At 34.8% G+C, this 23,844-nt stretch overlaps 2 protein-coding genes across 3 annotated transcripts; one reads left to right on the forward strand and one right to left on the reverse strand.

Moving 5' to 3' along the window:
- Positions 1–990: 990 nt before the first annotated feature.
- On the reverse strand, positions 991–23,170 carry LOC132119484 (olfactomedin-like protein 3A). Of its 2 annotated transcripts, XM_059529511.1 has the most exons (6): positions 23,102–23,170; positions 7,736–7,799; positions 6,510–6,643; positions 6,122–6,223; positions 3,860–4,145; positions 991–2,073 (listed from the first exon to the last, which is right to left on the reverse strand). In XM_059529511.1, exons 4-6 carry the CDS (start codon positions 6,221–6,223, stop codon positions 1,289–1,291), a joined length of 1,173 nt encoding a protein of 390 aa, XP_059385494.1. In that variant the 5' UTR covers positions 6,510–6,643; positions 7,736–7,799; positions 23,102–23,170; the 3' UTR covers positions 991–1,288. The 2 variants fall into 2 exon arrangements, with proteins under 2 accessions (XP_059385494.1, XP_059385493.1); XM_059529510.1 differs by lacking the exons at positions 6,510–6,643; positions 7,736–7,799; positions 23,102–23,170 and having other exon boundaries at positions 6,122–6,462.
- On the forward strand, positions 18,637–20,246 carry LOC132119046 (probable G-protein coupled receptor 25). Its single transcript, XM_059528787.1, has one exon. It carries the CDS (start codon positions 18,704–18,706, stop codon positions 19,841–19,843), a length of 1,140 nt encoding a protein of 379 aa, XP_059384770.1. The 5' UTR covers positions 18,637–18,703; the 3' UTR covers positions 19,844–20,246.
- Positions 23,171–23,844: the final 674 nt, after the last annotated feature.

Consider the following 23,844-nt stretch of genomic DNA (forward strand, 5'->3'; position numbering starts at 1 on the left):
CAATGTGGGAACAGGAGGCTTGTCAATCAAAAAATGGGAATACAAAGTAACTGGCGTTACTTTTTTGAAAAGTAATGCAGATATTTTCTTGTAAATTAAAAAGTAATGTGTTACTTTACTAGTTACTTGAAAAAAGTAATCTGATTACGTAACTCGCGTTACTTGTAATGCATTACCCCCAACACTGGATATAAACCATAATCTTTAGCTTCCGCTAACTGACCTATTTGTGTTCGGGAGAGAATGGCGTTCCAGCAGATGACTTAGGTGTAGTGTAAACTCCGGTGAGAATATGCTAGTCTCTTGAGAACCAAATTTAGTTTACACTAAATCATGAGTAAATCGTGGTTTTATTTTTTGGGTGAACTATTCCTTTAAATATAATAGGGCTGGTACGTACAGAACACGTTTTGCATTTAAAAACGCGAGACAGAGCGATGGATTGTAAAACGAAAACAAACTTTCTCTAAAATTAAACTTATTTTAAACTTGAGGGCTAGTACTTATTTTAGAACCCCATGTCATCCGCGAGCCAAGTGCGTTGTTGTGCTACGCGGCTCTCTGTAATACTTGATTCTGATTGAACAATCCCACCATGCATATATGCCAGATATGTCCCCATCGTTAACATTACGTTTCGTTTCATACTTTTACTATTTTTCCTCACGCATTTCGTATTTTTCGTATTACACGTCATATCGGTTTTAGTGAAAATGACCTCAAAGGGCTTCATATTGCTGCAAAGTTCGTCTTGGTGCTAGGTTTTAAGTACAATATCAAATTGGACTATTTCTCCCTTTTAGTGGAAGCTTTAAGATTAGGTAAGATCATGTAACAGGTAAGATGCTAAAAAAAATAGTAACTAAATATAAACCCAATTAGAGTAGATAACGACATAATTTCTTAGATATATCAGTGTTATGTAGTTGTGAATATTGCAAGTAGGCCTATATATAACAGTACTGTTGCAATGGCTTATTAACAGTAGAATTATAGTCTTTGTACAATTATTTATTACCAGCACATTTCATGTCAACATAATATATAAAATCATTTTATTTGTTCTGCTCCTGGCAAACAAAGTTAAAATGGGTCTTCTTGAGCCCAGTACATTAATCTCTAGTAAACAACTGAACCTGTATCAAATCAATCATATGTTGTGCTCTCTTTGTAACTACAAAGCTCAACGTATTGATGTGTGACCCAGCTGGGTTGCATAAGATAAAGTAAGCCAATAACATGGGCATTTTCTCTCCAGCTCTGCTTTCCTCAGGCTTCAGTACAACTTTTACACCTCCAGCTTCTTTTTCATTTGAAGTTTGTAGAGAATTTGATAGCCATCGTCCCAAGCATAAAGCAGCTGCTCCACAGGGCTGTATTTGATGCTGGCATGAGTGCCGTATCGTTTGGGAAAGTGTACATGTGGAGCGTCATCATTTGTGACCATGTCACCAACGTCAAACACGCACTGAATTCGAGAGCGGCTTGGAAGTTTGGAATTGTAGACCACGTAAACAGTACCACAGATGACGAATGCTGCCTCTGCGTTCTCCCTCAAACAAGGAGTGTCCCACATCTGCTCAATGTCTAGTGTTTTAGAGTCTATCTTGGCCAAAGAGATGTACCTCTCATTCTCCTGAGTGGCATAGATAGCCCACAGACCCTCTTCATCAACTGCTAAATCGATGAATGTCTCTGGATTCAGGCTGTACACTGGGAGATGGTTTTTAGCTGGAAACACGGCACTGTCTGCAACTATGTTCTTCTGAAGATCAAACTTCATTAGTTTCATCTCCTCACCCTGCTTCAGATAGTACAGCTGGTTGTTGTAGATGGCATGACCCATACCACCCCAGGACGAAGGGAGCTGGATGCTGGTGGCCGCAGAAGTGCCTTGGGAGGAAGTGAATTCACGGACTGTACCAAATTCATACACTGTATTATCCTCAGTCCCATTTAAGATGTACACCTTCCCAGTGCCACTTCCCATATCTTTGGTCCACATTCCCTTAGCGCCACCCACTCGTTTGAGAATCTTCATGGCTTTGATGCTGGAGATCATGTCACTGCAGTCTAAACATAAAGAAAAGTCAAAATAATTTACATTTTTGCCTGAAATAACTAGGGCTGTGCGATATTCAAGAAAAATGCGATATGTGAACCCCGTTAAATAGTGCGATATTCTATATGCAGTGCGATATTGCTTTAAGTGTGTGAGGTCGATTTAAATTATACTGAAAAATTATATAACCAATATATCTTTTTTACATTCTTTCTTGGAAAAGAAAGCATCACTTCAACTTCTGAAAGTGACGAGCAGTGTTTAAGCATTACATTAAAAAGCAATGTCTAAAATCTGAAAATGTAATATTAACATCAATGTAAACAAACAAACAGAATTAAGGCCACTATTTAAATATCAAAAACTATTCGCTCAGCTTGGTAATATATAGTTATATCAGCCCAAAACCTAACATCAAGAACATCCAGGTAAACAAAAACACTTGAAACTAGGGGAGGACGTCAATTAGTTATTTTTGTTATTATAAATAAGAACTACAAATAAAATATAACAAAGATACAAATGAAATAAACAGTGCTTTAACTGTCAGGTAGGCCTATAGTATATTAGATACATTTTACAGTAGCATTCTAGTATAAGGATTAATACAGAAACTGTATCAAATGTAAAACTGAAACACTGCATACTCTTCATGAATTAAATATACATTAGTTTAGTTTTAGTTTATTACATTGATTTGTAATAAAGCTACAAAGGTTATTCAGTCAAGAGCAGATTTATCTTTTTCTTTTGTTGTATGACAGACAGCTGCAGGTTTACTGTATTTGGCTGCTGGGATCCTATTGCTCTGAATCCGATTTCTTTCCCAACTGTTCACATTCTCTTAAGACTATGCTGCACGATTAATCGAAATTAAACTGCAGTCGCGATTTGGCAAAGGCTGCGATTTTTCATGCGCAGCTTGTCATTGAAGCATGGTTCTGTGGTTAGTAGTAAATTAACACCCCAATGGCAAACAAATTCTTCTTTCAGTTACTTTCCTTCATGTGAGTCATCAAATATTCAGTGCAGTCTGTCTCTTGCTGGATTTAGAATACCAGTATTGCCCTTTACCAATCCGTTTCAAAGTGCATCCCTTCCTCATGATATTAATTGCTATGTGCTTTCCAATAAAGTCTGGTTTAACACTAAATCCTAATTGGAATGCACGGTACACTAATGACAGCCTGGGTTAATCAGATTGGAGGCGTTTTACTATGAAAAGACAATACAGAGCTGCTGAAGTGTAGAGACGCTATACGGAAAGTATCATGATTTGTCCTCCAGCAGTATAATTACTGTCTCTCTCAATGATAGAATAATAATACATTTTATTTAGTACCTCTAAGTGCTTTTCTAAATGAAGACTTTAGGAAGATGAGACCCACTATTTAATGCATTATGTATTAAAGTCTGTCAAGTTATAATAGCTCAGAGCTTCATGTGATTTAATTGCTTCTCTGTCATTCTCGTGCCACTTACCCGCAGAAGCTGCTTCATCATGAGCTTCTTTAACTGAATATATGAAGTGTAGCCGGCACTTTCAAAAGTTAGCTATTTTTTCCCTCTTCATTTTATAGATTTTTCTTTTACTCTGTCATAGTTTTGTTGTTTTTAACTAAAACTATTAGTCTTTTTCAGAAATTGAAATAAAACTGATTTAAAAGAACATATGAAGATTAAATAAAACCTTTCGCAGTACTGGATATGTTGAATGAACCAGCTATGGTACCATCATGCTGCGTGGCAAACATTAATAGTATCTAAGCCTGTGTAATGTTACCTAAAGCTCTTTACCTGTGAGCTTGGCGTATTTGGCTTTATTCCTCTCCTTGACAACCGTCACCTGCTGCTCCACCAGCTTGTCATCCACGTCCACGCAAGGCTGCACTCCATTCTGTGTTTCGAGGTAGTCCATCTCTCTCTCCACGCGGTCTACGCGTGTACCCACTGTCTCCAACTCGCTCTGCAGCACCTCCTTGCTCTTGTCCAGGCCCTCTAGCTGTGCCACCATCTGCTGCTTGAACTCGCGCAGCTCTGAGGCGTAGCGGCTGGTCTGCTCATGCCACAAGGAGATGCGATCCTGCCAATGGAGAAATAAACAAAAACAAGTCTCGAGAGCCTCAGTAAAAGAGATTTGAATTAGTCAGCTATAAACATGTCTTGTGAAATTGCCATCTTTCATATGATAAGATGAAGTGAAGGCTAGCAATTTGTTTCAAATTAAATGTGAGTTGTTCTTCTGGTTAAAAGTTATCACCACAATGCTATGGTGGTTGCCAGCCCATTGCTATAGTATACTGGAATGCGCATATATATATATATATATATATATATATATATATATATATATATATATATATATATATATATATATATATATATTTATCCTCCGTCCCCATTATAAGCATGAGCATATTACTGTGCACCTTCTGGTTGTCGTCTTCTTTGTTTCAGATCACTAAGGCTTTCAAGCCTTAGCGGGCATGGGCCTCACTGCTGAGAGACACTCATCTTCATAACCAGGCTACAGGATAGACGTCCCACTGCCACATCTACATGATTATCACTGTTTGCTTTAAAGAAATTATTAAGAGTCTTAATTGTCATGTATTTCCAAGCTGATGGTTCCGGGGGGTTAATGTTTAAAGCTCTTGTATGTTCAATTATTTTGGGAGCAAGAACCTCCATAAGGAACCATACCACCAAAGATAAATTGTGTTCAATAAACTTAAGTAAACTTGCCAAAGGGTTCCTGTCTGAAATATATATATATATACATGCATATCTTTATCGGCATACGTATACTCACATAAAATTATATCAACTATATAACAAATCTCAGCAGCTTTGAGTTTTTTTTTTTATATCATCACAAAATGTAAAGTATATTATTGCCCAGTTATATATTTAAAGTTCGATATACAGTATATCCTTATTTACCTGTGTAAATATAGTATAGCTACAAAAAGCAATATATATACTGGCCTATATTTAAAATCCCAGCTGTTATATTTTTTGTTTACATCATCACAGACTATAATTATTTTAGCACCCAGCTCTTTATATAAAGTTCCAACTTTATATCCATACATGTAGTCTTGTCTGGGGCAGATAAATATTATATAGCAAATCTCAACTGCTTGATTGCTTGTATCTTTGCGAAATGTAAAATAAACAATTGCCCATTTCTTATCTGCTAAATGTGAAAGAAATGTGAAGATATTATAAACATTAACATTATGATTTTCTGTAAAGCTGCTTTAAAACAACCCGTATTGTTGAAAGTGCTATATAAATAAATTTGACTTGACTGATATTATGCAGACATTGATTTCAGATGGCTTTTATGCATATGCATGCTTTAAGCAATCATACATTTTAAACTGTGAACTCGAGCAACCTAAATGCTGAGTCAGGCAGCCTCATGAGTGTAAATTATTCAAATGTAAACCCTCCCTTGACAGCTGCTGAAATTCATGAGGACTTTGATATTGGAACAGCATCATTTGCGCATCAATTATTATTTATTTTTTAATTTGTGACTCAGTGGAAGGAAAGAAGCAGAAAGGTGTGTTTTAACATAATCACACACAATGACTTGTCTGAGAAGCACTGCACATGCAGAGTCAGCACAGAGTAAAAACTGGAGAAAATTTCCTTCATGTGGCCTAATCCAAAACACAGAGGGAGATCGAGTGACCGACTCAAGGAGAAAGAATCCTGGCAATGGGAACAGAGTGAAAGCATAAAGGAAGCATGATAGTGTGCATGTGCATTTATGACAAATTTAGCTATAAATAGTACCACCGGGAGCTTTTTTTATCCAGCACTATGTCGGACTTTTGGACCTGTTTTGCATATATATACCTAACAGAACCTAAACGACAAAGTTTTACAAGATCTAACAAGTAACTACCATATACGTAAATTCACAATTCATCCAAAACTCAGTCTGTTGTTTTACTCTATGGCTTCACTCTTATCAAACCTCCATGCCAGCCTGTATCTGGATGCCAGAGTGGAGATCGATGGAATGGAGATCATTGTTGTTCTTACCTCAATAGCAAGGAGTCTTCTCTCCAAGTAGTCCATAAGGGCCTGCTGCTGAGCCCCCACCAGGCCAGAGAGAATGAGGACAAGGAGCTGGATGGCTCTCATCTTAAAGACCGGAGGAGACTGCTTTAGAAACATTGAGTATGTGCGTATGTTAGGCGGAGTGGAAAAGCCCTCATGCAGAGGCACTGAGTTGGCTGGAATGTTTAGAGAAAGAGCAGAGCGAGAGGAGGAGCCTTACACATCTGGAGCAGCTCTTTCTATGGAGAGCTGGATGACCTCCAGTTCCTTTTCTGGTAAAACACAAAAACTACTAATGGCCAGACAGTATTATTTTACTCATATTTCAGTCCAGGTAGACAGTAAAGATAGTATTTACTGATTAGCTTACCCTTTTTGTTCTTCTTCAGCTTTAATTTCTTTGGATGAACAGCACGGCTCACATTCAGTCTGTTGCATAACACTAGACAATTTCCCGTCACTGACTCACATTTGAGTCTAGTGTAAACCATGGAGCTGCAGGCACTGTTTCAGTCCAAGGAGAATGAAATTCATGAAGATCATTCACAGTGATCAGTCAAAGTGTAGGAACATGTTGAAACAATCATAGATAATGGTTTGCTTGTGGCTCTTTTGGTCTGTGGTGAAATTTGATTGAAATTTAAAGTGGGTGAAAATGTCACTGCCTCAGAAATCAAGAATTGAAATATAAAGGGTAAGTATGACCAATTTTGATTTCAGAAATCTTGCATGGTCCTTTTTAAGCAACATTAATGTTCTTAAACCTATAAAACATGATGTTAAATAATTGTCAGAAAAATATTGATCTTTTTTTTTACATTTATGGAACACATATATGGCTCATACAGTATGATTGAGTGACAATGTGGAACTAATATGTGAGGAGGAAAAAATATGGCTGCTGATATTTATATGGTCATAAAGTAAGATGGAATTCTGAAAACTTGTAAATCAGTGAGATCTAACTATATGGGAGACTAATTACATAGAAAGTACATATGAATATCAGTCGTGACTCTCAATCTCCCTATAATATGTTTTGAATGCTATAAAGAATGTTTTAAATGCTTTGTTTTAATTGAGGGCAAAACACATAATGTAATGGAAGACAATGATGATTGAGAGATGTAGAAAAAAAAAACATTTCTCAAAAGTCTGATGTATCATATTCGATGCTCACGTTTTAACAAAAAAAAGATGCATGTATAATCAAGTAAACCTTAATTGCTTCAGTCCAGTAAGTGTTCATCTTGATATATTATTACAATATAAGAGTTAATATTATTTTTACTTCATAAAAAAAAACTGTAAAAGTCACCATGTGTACATGATCTGAAGGAGGACAGTTGTGGAATTTTACTAAAAGGCTTTTTACTTGCTAAAAATGCTATCGATCAACTAACAACCAAATGTTAGAAGAACTATCAATCTGATGGCTAGTAGTAGATTGTGAACAAGATTTTTCAGTAAAGTTTTTTATTATGTTGATCATTTAGATGCTTTTTTTGGGTTAAAATGAAATAAGTCAACCTACTACTTTAAATGCTGACGTTGGTTTACCAGAAAAAATAAAAGAAAGAAAAATATATAGTTTACCACTAGGAGGCACACAGTATTAACTTGCAGCATCAGGAGGTGAAGTGCATAGGAGATCCTCTTCCTGTTTTGGGGGCAGAAAGTAAAATAAACATAACCTATACATTTCTGCTCTAAGTAAAGAAAAATTACTGTTAAGGTTTCCTTAAACTCTGCTGTATTATTAGGCCAAATAAATAATTTCTCTCAAATAAAATTGCAATAAATGTTCACAATCAACGAGCGAAATGCATAACACCTGAGATAGTGAAATCAGAATACGTTTCTGATTGTGTGTAATTGAGTGTGTGTTGTGGGATCAGCATAGACTCCTTAGTTCAGACAGTCTGCCTATACAGAATCTCAACTTCTAACAAAATTCTCTGAGAACATTCCTAGTTTACATTTCTTGCATGTCTTGCAAATATAGTGCATGCACTAAATCCAGTGGAAAAAGCTTAGGAGGCTGTAAAAAACAAATCTAAAACAAGAGAAACATCACTACTGCCTCCATTTTGTATGAAAAATGTTTGAGATGGCCTTGGGCCTTTCTTTACTTCTTTGCACTCCGGTATGGGAATTATGTTTTCTTCCTGATAGCAATATGTTAACCACTCTGTGGTTAGACTGCCATTTTTTTCTTCTTCTTCTTCTTCTTTTTTTAGTTTCAGTACAGATTAGAGAGCTGTGATTATTTGTAGCATAATTTTGTTTTACATCATAATTAATGCAGTGAAAAGTGAGTGAAGAAAGTTTACTTTTACTGTAAATGCATTTAATTTAAAATAGCAATCAGGGAACATTTTAAATATGAGCTTTAAAGGGTTAGTTCACCCGAGAATTCAATTTTGTCAATCTTCTACTCACCCTCGATGCATCCTAGGTGTACATGACTTTCCTCTTTCAGAATAATCCAATCGAAGTTATATTAAAAATTGTCCTTGCTCTTCCAAGCCTTTCAATGGGGGTAAATGGGTGTTTGTTATCAACAGTTCAGAAGACGTGAAATAAAGTGCGCGCATCTGTAATAAAATGTGTGAGGGACGTTTTATTAAAGATGCACACACTTTATTTCATGTCTTCTGAACAGTTAACATCAAACACCTGCTTAACCCATTGAAAGGCTTGGAAGAGCAAGGAAAATTTGTATATAACTTTGGTTGGATTATTCTGAAAGAGGAAAGTCACATACACCTAGGATGCATCGAGGGTGAGTAGAAGATGGGTGAATTTTCATTCTCGGGTGAACTAACCCATTAATATGTATATAGAAAGTTATAATCCATTAGGGGCTCCTTTTCAAATGGACTTTATTTATGAAAATGGAGAAAAAATTGAAAAATAGCCTCATTGGATGTGATCACCCGATTTGGATATTATCATTCAATTGAATGGGCATTATCAGTGGTTATGAGCTCATAGATATGGGCCAGAAGGGGTCTTGATAATAAAAATTATCCAGTTGTCACAAATATACGACTAAAAGAGAATACAGCACACTCTGTAATAATTTCAGACTTTATTGTAGATGATTTGATAACAATGGGCTCTCCCTCACTCTCTGAGCCTGCTTCTGCCTCATCTTCAATGGAAGTAGGGGAGAGTGGGGTAAATTGACCCACCCCCTGTTTCTTAGCAACTGTACACTTTTACTGTCATGTGACCATGTATTTTGGAACCACCCATCATTTCTGCCAGACTGTGAAAAGGAGAAACACATTGGGGGAATAGAACACCCATTTACTTTAAAAATAGTTTTGGGCTTGTCAAAGTAAAATTTTAGCATAACACGTAATGTTGTTACATCAATACAAATGTATCAGGTCTGAAAATATTTATGATACATATAGGCAATTTAGCAACATACAAAACCATGCAAATCATTTAGCTAAATATTAGCCTGTACTGGTAAGCTACAATAGTTTTTTTTTCCAAAATGGCAGCTATGGGGCAAAGTGAGTTGTGGGGTCAACTGAGTCAGCATTTTAACTTACCCCACCATAAGGCACTGTAGTTAAGTTAAATCTCTGAATTATAAACTGTTATTTTAATATGATATTACTGGTTTAGTTTATCATACATATTTTGAAGTTTATTTGATAGGGACAAGTGCACTGAATCCTTCTCTGATAAGAACCAGGAAATGCTTTCCATTGCATTATAATCAGATATATCTCTCCACCTGTGGTCCCTAATGGCCAACAAACTCTCTGTTTAGTCTGTTTTTAGGAAGGCTAGGCTAACCCTAACTTTGGTGTTCAACATATTGTTTGTAGACTAACCCTAACTTTGTTGTTCAGCATATTGTTTCAGATATGCAAACAAATAAATACTGAAATTTAAACTACATGTGTTTGGTTTTATGTTGTTAAAGTTAACTTTATGAAAAGAAATATGAATATGTTTGTAAAAGGAAAATATTAAATTAGTTTTCATTTAAATTGTTATTTATTTCACATGGGTTTGAATCTGATTTGGTCAGATGGTAATTTTACACCCAGATGGTGCATCTTACCCACTGACTCGGGTTAACTTACCCCAAAACCTGGGGCAAACTGAGCCATGGGAACACTTTTTTTTTTAGAAGCCATATTTTTAGAACATTAGTTACATTCTGATCATTTTAAATTATAGGAATACTTTCATTAGGATAGGATAGATACTTTATTTGTACTTCTGCGTTATTTTCTTTTGAGGACCACATAAGTATCTTACCCCACTCTCCCCTATAAGTATTAGACACTTAATTTAATATTTTAGAACATAAATGTATATTATATACTAATTAACAACTCATTTAGAACATTTATATATATTTTTTTATATATTTAAAGGCCTAGTGTTAATATGGGTTTAATAAAATATGTGTTATAGATAATTAGTATCAAGACAAGTTATTATAATGGAAAAAATAATTAATTAGAAGTTAATTAAAGTGTGACAAACTGCTAAAAATTCTATATGATGATTTACCTGTTGGCTTGCTGGAGCTTTGAATTCATGATTGCAATGCTGGAGTGCCTTTAGAAGCCTCCTCTTTGCTTTCTCTCTGTCTCTGTCTTCTTTTTTGCGAATGCATTTTTATTTATCTATTTTTTCTGTCTACAAAGTGTGCCAACAACTGCAAATTTTGTGTTATTTATATTAGATCTGAATGGGTACAATAATTCGATTAGACATTCAAAGAACTTGGATATTTTGTTGTTATCACTTTTAGAAGACCGACAGCAAATCATTAACATCAGAAATAAAACAAACTACTGTACCAAATTACTAATTCAGCGAATCATCCACTGAATTTAATGTGGATTGTACTGCATCTACCTGTTAAAGGGATACTCCACTCTACTTTTTGTAAGCGAAGAAAATAAAAATAAGGACTTTATACAACAATTCCTCTGTGTCTCTGTGACTTTTTTCCTGTCGCTTCATAATGTTACCGATGAACTTCTGATGGCAGATGGACTATTCTGATGATGTCTTTCATACTTTTTTGGACCTTGACAGTGCAATTTACTTGGCAGTCTATGGGATAGTCACAAGCCTCCCGGTTTTCATCCAAAATATCTTAAATTGTTTTCCAAAGACGAACAAAGCTTTTATAGGTTTGGAATGACATGGGGGTAAGTGATTTATGAAAAAAATTCAACAAAAGATGTTGAAGAACCTAATTTATTTTTGGTGTGTGATGATGCTGGAAATTCAGCTTTGACAACACACACAGTATTTAAATAGAAAACAGATATTTAAAATTGTAATAATATTTACATAAATAAAAGCAGCTTTAGTGAGCCTTTTTTCAAAAACATTAAATCATTCTTACCAACCCCAGACTTTTGAATGGTAGTGTACTGTATCAGAATTACATCATAAAATATTATATTATGTATTAATATTTTGCAACATGTTGTATGATTTTGATTATAATTCAACAAACTCAATTATTGGAAAAAAGCAAAATCATACTCAGTATTTCTGCTCTTAAATTAATGCATTTCTTTTCAATCCAAATGTAATAAATATGATCAGTACCCATTTGAAGATGGTGACATCAAAGTGAAAACTGTAACCAAAATAGCTTTTCTTAGATTCTTGTGAATTTAAATTATGAGAATAAAGGGTTTTATATATAAAAGGAAAACCAGTAATGCCATACATGGAAAAACCAAATGCATAAATTGCAGCATTTCTTGTATATTATATACATTTTTAAAAATTGATGCATAAAGAAAATAAGTTAATACATCTAAAAGTGAAATGTAAATGTCACTGATGCAATTGTACATATACAGTACACTGGTTGAAACACTAATAAATTGTGCTTACTGGTGCAGTAAATCAGCTTAGAAACTCTCACCCCAGTCCTTCACAGGAAAGAACATGTTGTGAGCTGCTGAATCAGAAAAGGAGGTTGAGAAAGCCTGTCCAATTCTTTAGTGTGAACCTGTCAAGATTTTGAATTTTCACACAACTAAACACATAGTTGGAACATTTAGCTTTGTATTCTAGTCGAACAATCCACTGTCTTCAAAATGAGCTATGAGGACCAGAAAGACCTGCATGAGATAATATTAATTTAATACATATTCAATGGTTTTAAATGATCTATGGTTTTAAATATAAGCAAATAATCATATTCATAAACATATTCATAAAACCAGATCACTTTAAAAGGGTATGATACGAGTCCACTGAAGAGTTTTAAAGATTTCTAAATTGAATAAAAAAAGAGCACACTCAAACATTTTTTTCTTTCTGCTCACAAGTTTGATGTGAACACAGATGGCATCTGCATGAGTGCGTATGAACCCCACACTCTCAGTGCAGATTCAGCTGATTCTGTGAACATCAAGGCCTAGTTAAGGAAAAATGCTATTGATTTAATGAGGTAGATTCTTATGGTGTCCTGATAGACTTTAAAAATAAATCATACATGATCTTATCTGCTCATGGTTATCACTTGTGGCAGTAATTTTCTAAAACCAGAAGCCCTGTTTTCTTACATTTATAGAAGTTATGTGGCAGCCTTTTAGAATTAATCACAAACTGAAAATTTCCAGTATCAAAGACTTGGAGTGGCACTGTTATCATTAGCTAAAATTAAAAATCCAACCTTATTCTAACAAAATGTTTTTTTGTTATCCAGGTCAAACATAAAACCAGTAATCTTATGACATGACAACAGTCAAGAAAGTTTTTCAGGCTTCTGTGTGCTAAAATGAGCATTGTGTAAAATATACTGTAAACCCAGACAGCAAAATTCCTGAGGCCCAGATCAGGCCCACACTTGACACTTTCATCTGGCCCACATACCATGTGGAATGATGGCAATTGGGCTGTCCGCTTCTTTTTGTCAGATTTGGGCCACAAGCAAGCCAAAAGAAGGCCCAATGTCAGCCATGAATAAACCAAATAAAGCAGAACTAGCCCAAATCTGGGCCACATTGATTTGAATTATGGCCCAGATCCAGCCCAGAAGCAGTTGACAAAAAATACATTAAATGTACATAAAAAAATTGTAAAAGTTTATTTTAGGCTTTTTTGCCTTTTGGCTGCTATATGGTTTCAGAAACATTTCTAACAGGTATCTAAATGACAAGCAATAGCAGAAAATAAATACAATAATAGAACAAAGACACAAATTAAATAAACAGTGCTTTTCAGGTTTTTCATGTCTAAAATAAGTTTTCAGGTAGATAAACAGAGAAGTCAATTAAGTATTGACGCGCTGTTTGAGATGCGGCTGTCTGTGTGTGCCCTTTGAATGTGTGCGCAAAGAAAACCTCTCACACAGCTCTCGTCAACTGCCCTGTTAAACTCATCCTGAGCCTTGTCGAAATGTGTCAGGTGAGTTTGAACGAGAATACACGCATGGGCCGTAAAGATGGACAATGTGTGAAAATGTGGACAGTGTCAAAATAAAGGTACCTATTTATACTACAAGTAGGCTATCCATTTTGTACGCATTGCATGATAGCCTACATTACTTAGACATTTGATCGATGTATGAAAATGCTATTTATTATAAATACAGGCTTTATTATTTATTATAAATACTGGTGAATGAATCATATGTTTCATGTTCATGTTTGAAATGTAAACATTTGTAAGAATAACCCAGCTGGTTGGCTGGTGGTCTTATCTGGTTTAAACTAGAAGTAGCTAGTTTTAGCTGGTCTCCCAGCCTATGTCTCCCAGCTATGAACAGGCTGGACTATAATCTAAAACCAGCCAACTAGCTTAAGCTGGTTTTAGCTGTTTATTTTTTTTCCGCAAGGAAAATTATTTGCTTTAAAATAGCATTGAAAATCATTGAATCCAATCTTACTAACACAGACACATATGTCACATATGTTCTGTCGACATCTCACCACCAGAGGCCAATATTACTTAAATTCTGATTTCTGTTTTCTACAGCTCTCATAGTGTACTATGCACGTTTCCTGTTGAGTTTGCATTTTCTGCATTTGTTCACATGGCTATTAGTGTATACATAATCACTTCTGAACTCAAAAATCTAGATTTTACATTTAGATTGAGTTCCTCTCTCTTCTGAGACTAGCAACAGATTATGCACCCTGCTGAAAAAAACAGCATATGCTGGTTACTTATGTTTTGATGCTGGGATGCTGGTTTATGCTGGTCCTTTGCTGGTTTATGCTGGTCCTTTGCCAGGACATGACCAGCATAAACCTGCAAAAGGACCAGTGTAAACCAGCAAAGTACCAGCATCCCAGCATCAAAACATACCTAACCAGCATATACTGTTTTTTTTCAACAGTGCATAAACAACTCATTATTGCAGAAAAAAGAGATAAGTGTGAGAAAGTTCTTTTTGGTCAGACGGGTATTTTCTACACTTCCTATCTCAATTACACTGACAATAGATAACTCTCTCTTTGCTTGTTACCTGATAATTCTTCACAGAAGTGACCGCCTGAGGAAATGCAACCATGGTTTGTTCAAAGATCTTCACGTTCCCTCAGTGACTTGCTTGCTACAATGTAACATCAAGGCTCTGGATATATAAGTCTACCCTTTACCCAGTACAAAGCCCTTGTTATAGAGGCCCCAAGGGCTAGATGAAAGTATACAACATGTTAAGGCACTATACTTTAAAAAAACGGAATTGTATTATGTATGCTTAAGGAATATTGTAAATATTTTTACAAATATATTATAAATTCTGTCTCTACCTAATGCAGAAAGTGAACAGAAACTAAAACTAGAAAAAATGTCAAATTTGAAAATAAAATCATCCTCTAAATGCAAAGTTAACAGTCAGTGCTCCACCGAGTGCCTAAGCTGTATGATTTTGAGATCCACTTTTTTTTTTACACTGAGGACAATTGAGAGACTCAAACACAACTATTAAAAAAGGTTCAAACATTCACTGATGCTCCTGAAAGAAACATGATGCATTAAGAGCCGGGGGTGAAAACTTTTGGAATTTGAAGCTCAAGGTAAATTGTGCTTAATTTGTGTTCCGGGAAACATACAACTATCTTCTGTTGCTTACGAAGGGCAGAACTAAATGGAAAAAAAGTATATTTCGTCTTTCGAAAAGTATATATATCTTCATCGTGTTCAAAAGTTTTAACCCCCGCAACTCTTAATGCATCTTGTTTCCGTCTGGAGCATCAGTGAAACTTTGAACCTTTTTAATAGTTGTGTTTGAGTGCCTCAATTGTCCTCAGTGTGAAAAGATGTATCTCAAAATCATACAGTCACTGCTGGAAAGGGTTCAAATATGCGAAAGAAGCTGGAAAACTGAAGAATCTGCAGGACCTGAAAGATTTTTCTGAAGAACAGTGCTCAGTTTAATTGTTCAGAACAAACAAAAGGGACTCATGAACCACCATCACAAAAAAAAAATCATCCAGGTAACCACACAAAGTATTATGAACCAAGGGTCCCCAAACATTTGAATAGGGTAATTTTAATAATTTCAGTAATTTTTTTGTGTTGTGGACTAAATGTAAACATATTTTATGTACAATATCTTACTCAGGACAGTACTAAATAAAAAATAACGTGCATTTAGTATGATCTCTCAAATTTTTTTATAAAGTTATCCACATTTTCTCAGATTCTGCCACGGTTTCCCAAACTTTCGCATTCCACTGTATATATATATATATATATATATATATATATATATATATATATATATATATACACACACACACACACACACATTTACGGTATTTATTGCTCGAAAGGAAATAAAACATGACTATCCAGTATTTTTGTGCAGTAAGCACATGGGTACTTTCATCCATCTTCATTCTGTTAATAGGTAAGTTAACCTTTGATTTATATGAAATCATAGACAAAATACTGCTCCTAATCTGTATTTTGAATACTGGAAGTGAATATACCTTTACTTTGCTCTTTGTAGTGGTAAATGCGGCAAACGCGACATCGTGGAGCTCAGCTGATTTATGACTGATTTATTCACAATTACAGTGGGCGAGTTTCATTCAACATGAGGGAATTCATTTGCCAAGTTAATTTTTCAAACACTGTTGCATTGAAATTACATTGATGTCTCTGTAGCAAGTGATAATAGTTGTGGGAATAGGCCTACTTACTAAAAGTAGCCTAATTCATCAAAGTTTTGTTATTGCTCGTTTCTACAGCAATGTTACTTTGCCCTGCACTGAATTCTTATGGACATTTTATCTTGATGGAGATTATTTTTGGCTGAGAATACACCATCTAAAAGCAGCATGCACACTGCAGTTCATTCAAAGGTTAGATACCTGAATGTCTACATTCACTTCACATTTTATTTGTATTTTAAACTTACATCAAGGCTCTGGATACCCTTTAAAACCCTTGATATAGAGGCCCAAAGGGCTAGATGAAAGTATAGACTTACAACATGCTATAAAGTGAAATAATGACTCTCTCTAAAACTATGGAGCTCTGCCAAAAAACACATCTATATTGTATTATATATGCTTAAGGGATATTTAAAATATCTTTACAAATATATTATTAATTGTGTCTCTACCTAATGCAGAAAGGTTTGAACAGAAAATTGTCTACACAAAAATTATGCATCTGCACATCAAATAGGTCATGAAGTTTCCAGTGCTAGAAGTAAAAATGTCAATTGACAATACAATTGGCCTCTAAATGCAAAGTAAACATTCAGTGCTCCACCGAGTGCCTTGAACTTCAAATGTGTAAAGGTCATGTCTGTTTTGTAGAATTGAAAAAAATGTACTGTTATTTTAAAGCTTTAAAGTGATGAGACTTGAGAGTCATAATGTGTTGAAGTAAAATTTAGTACTAAAAAGTACTAAATACTAAAAGTAGCCTAATTCATAGTTTTGTTATTGCTCGTTTCTACAGGAATGTTATTTGCCCTGCACTGAATTCTTACGGACAGTTTATTTTGATGGAGATTATTTTTGGCTGAGAATACAGAATCTTAAAACAGCATGCACACTATAATTTTCTGGAAGGTTAGATACTTGAATGTATACATTTGATTCACTTCACATCTTGTTCATTTTTTACAATCCATATAGTTTCAAAGCAGCTTAACAGTTTCATTGAAACATTTGGCCCTAATAAACTGGGAATCTAAGCGGTTGGTGTTTGATATTTTGTCATACATAGAGAGTTATTTAATATTTACTTTAATTAAAAATCATTTTAATAATGTAGTCCTTACAGTGTGTCGCAGAATTTTGATAGAGGGGGCTTTCTTTCTGCTGACTTGCACACTGATCAGCACAGGAAATCTTCAAGACCTCAGGTTAGTGCCAACATCTCTAAGTGCTTTGTAACCACCTCTAAACCCAGTGCATGATAAAAATTACAGCGCAAAACAGGAACCACATCAATAGGCAGTCCTTTCCAAAACAATTTAAAAAAAAAAACTAATAATAATACAACGGGTGTAAACATGCATACAGATATCATGAGTAAAATATAAACTACAATTTTTTTAAGGAATCTGAAACTAGAAATATGCAACAGTTTTACTAGTATAACTACAACTAAAACACTGGAGGTCCCCTCTTCATTCGTCTTAAGGTGTAATTACATTAACTGTTGTTTTTCGTGGGAGAACTTGACTTACATTTAAGCAAAAGATTTCCTCACTCATTTCGCAACAAGTTCAGGTTGGCCACATTCGCAATGTTAACCAACAGAAACCTGCTCAGTTTGAAAGCAACTTTTGTGTGAGCTGAGCTTCATACCTCGCAACACTCGCATTTCCCTCAAAATGTCCTGCTACTGCACATTTACGCATCCATTTTATTTATTTCTAATGTCTTTGTGACAGAAAGCCACAACTGTAATCCTATATTGAATATTTATAACCTGTCTTGTATATCTTCGATTAGTGTAAAAAATGTGTGGTACCTCTGTAAAGGAAACCACAACAGCTGTAAAGATTTCTCAAAAAAGCTTTGGACCTTTCACGTTCTTATTCTTCAGGTTGCTGCACCGTTGAATTACAAAAATAAATCCCACTTACCAACTACATCATTTTCTCACTTCTTTTTTTAGCTGCATGCATGCTGTTTTTCTCATAGTCTTGCTATGAGGAACTGATTTTGCATTTATGAGAGAACTGATGAAACATTAATTATTCTCATGACAAAAGATCCCATTACAAACATTTGCCACTCACATACTGTACTCACATCAACTGCTGAGGAAAGCTTTTTCAAGAGTTTAAAAAGTAACTATAGTCATGACCCAATTAGCAGTAAGTCCCTCTATCTATATTGACATGATGGAAATATACCAATATACCAGTATTTCACATTTCAGAACTGTGAATTTAAAAAAATGCATCTCTTTATGATAAATTTAAACGTTTTAAGGAAACAGAGAGAGAGAGAGAGAGAGAGAGAGAGAGAGAGAGAGAGAGAGAGAGAGAGAGAGAGACTGTTATTGCAGTTTGTGGTTTCGAATCATGTGACATAGGTTTTCTCTACTTTGCCCATCACTTGTGCACAGATGGCAAGCAGCACAGAGATGGCACTCTCTGATGTTAAAACGAGCTCCACAAGCGATTACTATACTCATGCTTTTTCAGTGAACTCCACAGATGACTACGACTACTTTACCCCTGACGAGAATGATTCGATATTGCTGCCCATGTCAAATATCTACATTCCTGTGCTGTACTTCATCATGTTCCTCACTGGCTTCTTGGGAAATCTGTTTGTTATTTTGGTCATCGGCAAACAGCGCAAGAAAAACGGACGGCTTGTGGACACCTTCGTGATGAATCTGGCATTAGCCGACCTTGTGTTTGTCTTCACGCTGCCTTTGTGGGCGGTTTCGGCCCGTTCTGATGAGTGGCCCTTTGGCGAGACCTTGTGCAAGATCAGCAGCTTCATCATTGCGGTCAACCGCTTTTCCAACATCTTCTTCCTCACGTGCATGAGTGTAGACCGATACCTGGCTGTGGTGCGTCTCATGGACTCTAAGTTTCTGCGGAGCAGTAACTGTTCGCAGATCACCTGTGGCGTCGTGTGGATCATTTCTTTCTTCCTGGGAATTCCATCGTTGGTGTACCGTCAGCTGAAAGATGATACCGTGTGTTGGGAGGATCAGAAATCCCCTATTGTCCAAGGAATTAATCTTCTGACCATATTTTTAACCTTCCTGCTCCCAGTACTGATTCTCGGCCTCTGCTACGGGTCAATTTTGGTTAACCTGCGGCGTCACAGTCACACTGCAGCAAACTCTCGTGCAGAAGCCAGAAGACGGCATTCAGTTAAAATCGTGTTCGCCATAATTCTGGCCTTTCTGGTATCCTGGCTTCCCTTCAATTTGTTCAAGACCATGCAGATCATCGAACTGATGAGTACAGGAAATCTTAGTGGGGAAACAAGAGTGATTGTACATAGTGGACTGACACTGTCCTCCTGCCTGGCCTTTCTTAACAGTTGTGTAAATCCAGCCATCTACTTCTTTTTGGATCAGCATTTCCGGCGCAGAGCTTCAATCCTGTGTCTGAGCTGCCTGGGTCAAGGAGATGTGCAACAGACTTACATCTCCTCTAATTCTCTCTCTAATGGAACATCTGAGTCTTATTCTGGAAATACATCAACCCGTGGACGGCTTTTCTCATTTACTGTAAAGGAATGAAACCTTCTTTTCTGTTTGCTGTTTTCCGAATGCTCTCTCTCTTTATCAGTGAAACGGTCATATAAAGCTTACATTAAGATCTTCAGTTTTAAGCATTTGCTAAAATGAGATGAATTAATGGATGAATGGATTAATGAATAATTTAGAGCATTTAAAATGAACATTTTTGAGCAATGTTCTATTCATTTCTATATTTAATTTCCCACAATTATTATGTAAACATCACATAGTGTACAATTCATTTTGTAATGTACACATTTTAACAGTATTCAATAATTTATAAAGCATTATTAATCTACTTAGTCGTTGTGTAGCAATTTAGTGACACTTGTGAATATTCAGATTTATTGTTCATACTCTTTTAGCAACTTTAAAACAAATGCTTTTTTTATATTTAGTTGTGTATAACAGTGTAATAAAATATTGTGTATATTTTTGCTTTTATTGTATATAAATCTTGAGCAATGCTCCAAATATTTCTATATTTACTTTCCTACATAAAAATGAATTATGTGTTGGTCAACATATTGCTTAGTGTAGAAGATTCATTTAAATAATTTGCAAGCAGTTAAAGTATTAATATACATATTTTGACAGTAATCTTAAGTAATCTAGAAAACATCATTAATGGTCATTATTCCTATATACAACTTTAAAATAAATAGTTTAGTTTTTTTATATTTACTTGTGTATGTATGTAATGAAATTTCTTACAGTTATCATAATCTCTTTCAATTTTATAGCTTAAATATAAAACTTGAATCACTATATATGCAAACTCTTAAATTCAAATAGTTTTGAGAAACATTTTATCAGCCTTTATCTCTTATTACACAGCAATATCACCTACCGTTCTTTGGAGTGTTTCATGATTTAGTATTCTACCTCAAAATTAAGGCACTGATCAGTCATCATCTTTAATCACTGAAAAAAAATGAAGATGGAATATGGTTTTAGAATGAAAGTTTCGATTTATTCTGGAAAAAATGTACGTATGTGTTAATGAGTGGGCTGCACTGCAGTTGCTCTTCTAAAATGAATCACATGGCAAGTTTTGAAATTAAATGACCCTCATATGTACCGCTCAAAATGCAAACTTAGGTCACAACTTAGGTTTCACAACTTTAAAAAAAAACTAAATGATACTTTATGTGAAAATGCATGGGCAAAAAAGCTGCCCCAAAACAAGAAACTGACAGTGGACCAGCTACACAAAAGTCTTTCCATTGCCGTGTGTTGCCTACCACTTTGAAATAAATTATTAAATAAAATAAAAAATATATATATATAATAGTATTTAAAACCATTATAAAATAAAATTGAAATGAACGGTCAGTGACTGGGTCGCCGAGTCAGTTAAATTGTTCCCACCGTAAGTGATTCATTTCAGTAACTGAGTGGGATGTTTCTGAAAGTTCGATGGTTCATCGTTTTCTTTTAGGTATGGCACCTAGTTTTAAAAATAAAATAAAATAAAATAATCAGATTTAAGTTTACTGAATGGTGCCCATTAAAGCTGTACATTCCACCAGCATAAAAAAACAAATGTTAGAATACAAATATAATGAAAATATATACCAATATATACAAATAAAATGAAAAAGATGTAAAGATGTAATTTTCAGATCTGTAACTTTTTGCTACTTTTTCAAAAATAAATAATCAATTGATAAACTCTCAGGTATTTTGTCCAGCCTCAGTTCAACTTAACAAATTAATTAACTGACCTGGCTGCATTGACTTTACTTACTTTCTACGCCGTCAAAACAAAAACAGCTGCCACCTTAGCCCCGGCTCATCAGTATTGCATATTTTCCTAAAAAAAAATAGGTTATGACCTATGCTTTACTTTTATGTTCAAGTTTTACAGCTGCCCTCACAGACCACAGTTTAAGTTGACATGAAAACCCTGGTGAGAATGTTATGTCACAAACATTCCCATGAACGTCTTCCACTGCATAGATAAGCTATAATCTCGGTTTGAGTGTAAATCCTCTTTCACAATTACTCTGTCCACAAATTCAAAACACACAACAAAGGGAATGTTTTCATAAAACTAAAAGGTTTGCATACAATATGAGATAAGAACTTCCCCCTTTTTTTACAATTTAAAACTCAGTGTATAATACGTGGAAAACTGCAAAAAGAGTATATAAATAGATATAATATATATAGTTATATAAGATCATTGAAAATAAGAACAAATAAAAAATTATGTTGTAATGCCACTTTCTTGAACCAGTTCGATCACATGATGCTTTGTGGCTTAAGTCTAGACAAAAGCATTAATGTTGTCCACAGAAACACAATTTAATGCACTCAGGAAACACATTTTCACACATTTTCACACGGTTAAGTTTCACAACATCTCCTACTTACTCTCTGTGTTTAACGTGCTGGCAAAACAACTCAGTAACACTTATAAGGCTATTTAAAAAAAAAAAACCTTTGAGAGAAAAAAAAATCTCACTTTTAAATGCTTTGCAGCCAATGGTAAGTCTGTAAATCATAATAATATAATATTTTTGCTAGAGACACAGATCAAAAGAACTATAATTTAGTGCGTTGCAAAGTAAATGTTTATGTATTTTTTTTCTTAGGGGAAACCACATAGTAACTTACTGGCAAAGAAAAATATTGACAAACCCATCTCAATTACACAGAACTGTTACTCTAAAATCTCAAGCAAATTTAAATGTAGATTATATTACATAATGTTCTTAATGCAAGTGATTTTGTTTTCTGTAATAACAGACTGAATACATGAATGACTGCATTACTTTGTATAAGCGAAAACATATTGGTGGATTTTTATATGTTAAAACTAACGTTTCTCCAAAACAATAAAGAAACCTCACAGCTCGCCACTGACATCTAGCGGTAGGTTTTATCATTTATCATTAACTGCATTATAACGTGACATTATTATTACTCAATATTTTAAAAACTTTTCGCATTACAGCCAACCCAGCTGTCATGATGTTTTAAAGCTACTGGTCGTTTCGCTTATTTATATATATATATATATATATATATATATATATATATATATATATATATATATATATATATATATATATATACATACATATATATATATATATATATATATATATATATATATATATACATATATATATATATATACATATATATATATATATATACATATACATATATATATATATATATGGTTTGGCCAATCACAGCGAACTGGTGAGGAACAGCCAACCAATCATAGCCTGATTTAGTGCTAACCTTATTAAATATTCATGCTCTGCAGAAACTTTCCCAGACTGTAAATTCAGTCTCGTGTTACGGAAACCGTATTTTTCTTCTTCTTCTTCTGTTTGTTTTAAAAACACGCAAGACAACCGAGGGATCCACGTGGTGACATTTCCACAGATGGACACTATGGAGATGTTATGGAGCTGCTCTCGCATCCGATATTGACATAGTCAAATATATCAAATAAGAACGCTAACGCAGGATTTCCAAATGTCTCGAAACCTGTTTTACTATATGTTTAAATACCTTTCGGCAAATCAGTGAACACTTCTCTCTTTTCTGTGATTGACGCTTGAGCATTTACTGTGAGACCGTCTCCTTTTCAATGTGAAATCTTTCATATGTTAATAAAAGACACCAGCACCCTGCAGTCACCTAATGGCACATTACATTATTCTCTGCCTTTCTATAGATCCGACTGAATGAAGCTCAACTGTTTTTTTTAAAAGAAATTAAAAAGCCCTCATTTCCTATCCAATACTTTGCAAACGATTTGGGCCATCTAACTGTACAAGCTGCCCGCACGTGTTCAGTCCAATTTGTGAATGAATCATTTGAACCGGTTCACCAAATCGGTTTGAAAATTTCGTTTACGAGTCAACAGAAAATGAAAACCGTCTTTTTCAGACAAGGCCGATCGTAGTGATCCTGCTACAACATTTAGCGTAAATCAGAGATTTGAATGGTTGGGGAGAAGATACTTTATCGTGGTT

This window comes from Carassius carassius, chromosome 38, assembly GCF_963082965.1.
Source record: "Carassius carassius chromosome 38, fCarCar2.1, whole genome shotgun sequence".
Taxonomy (NCBI): domain Eukaryota; kingdom Metazoa; phylum Chordata; class Actinopteri; order Cypriniformes; family Cyprinidae; genus Carassius; species Carassius carassius.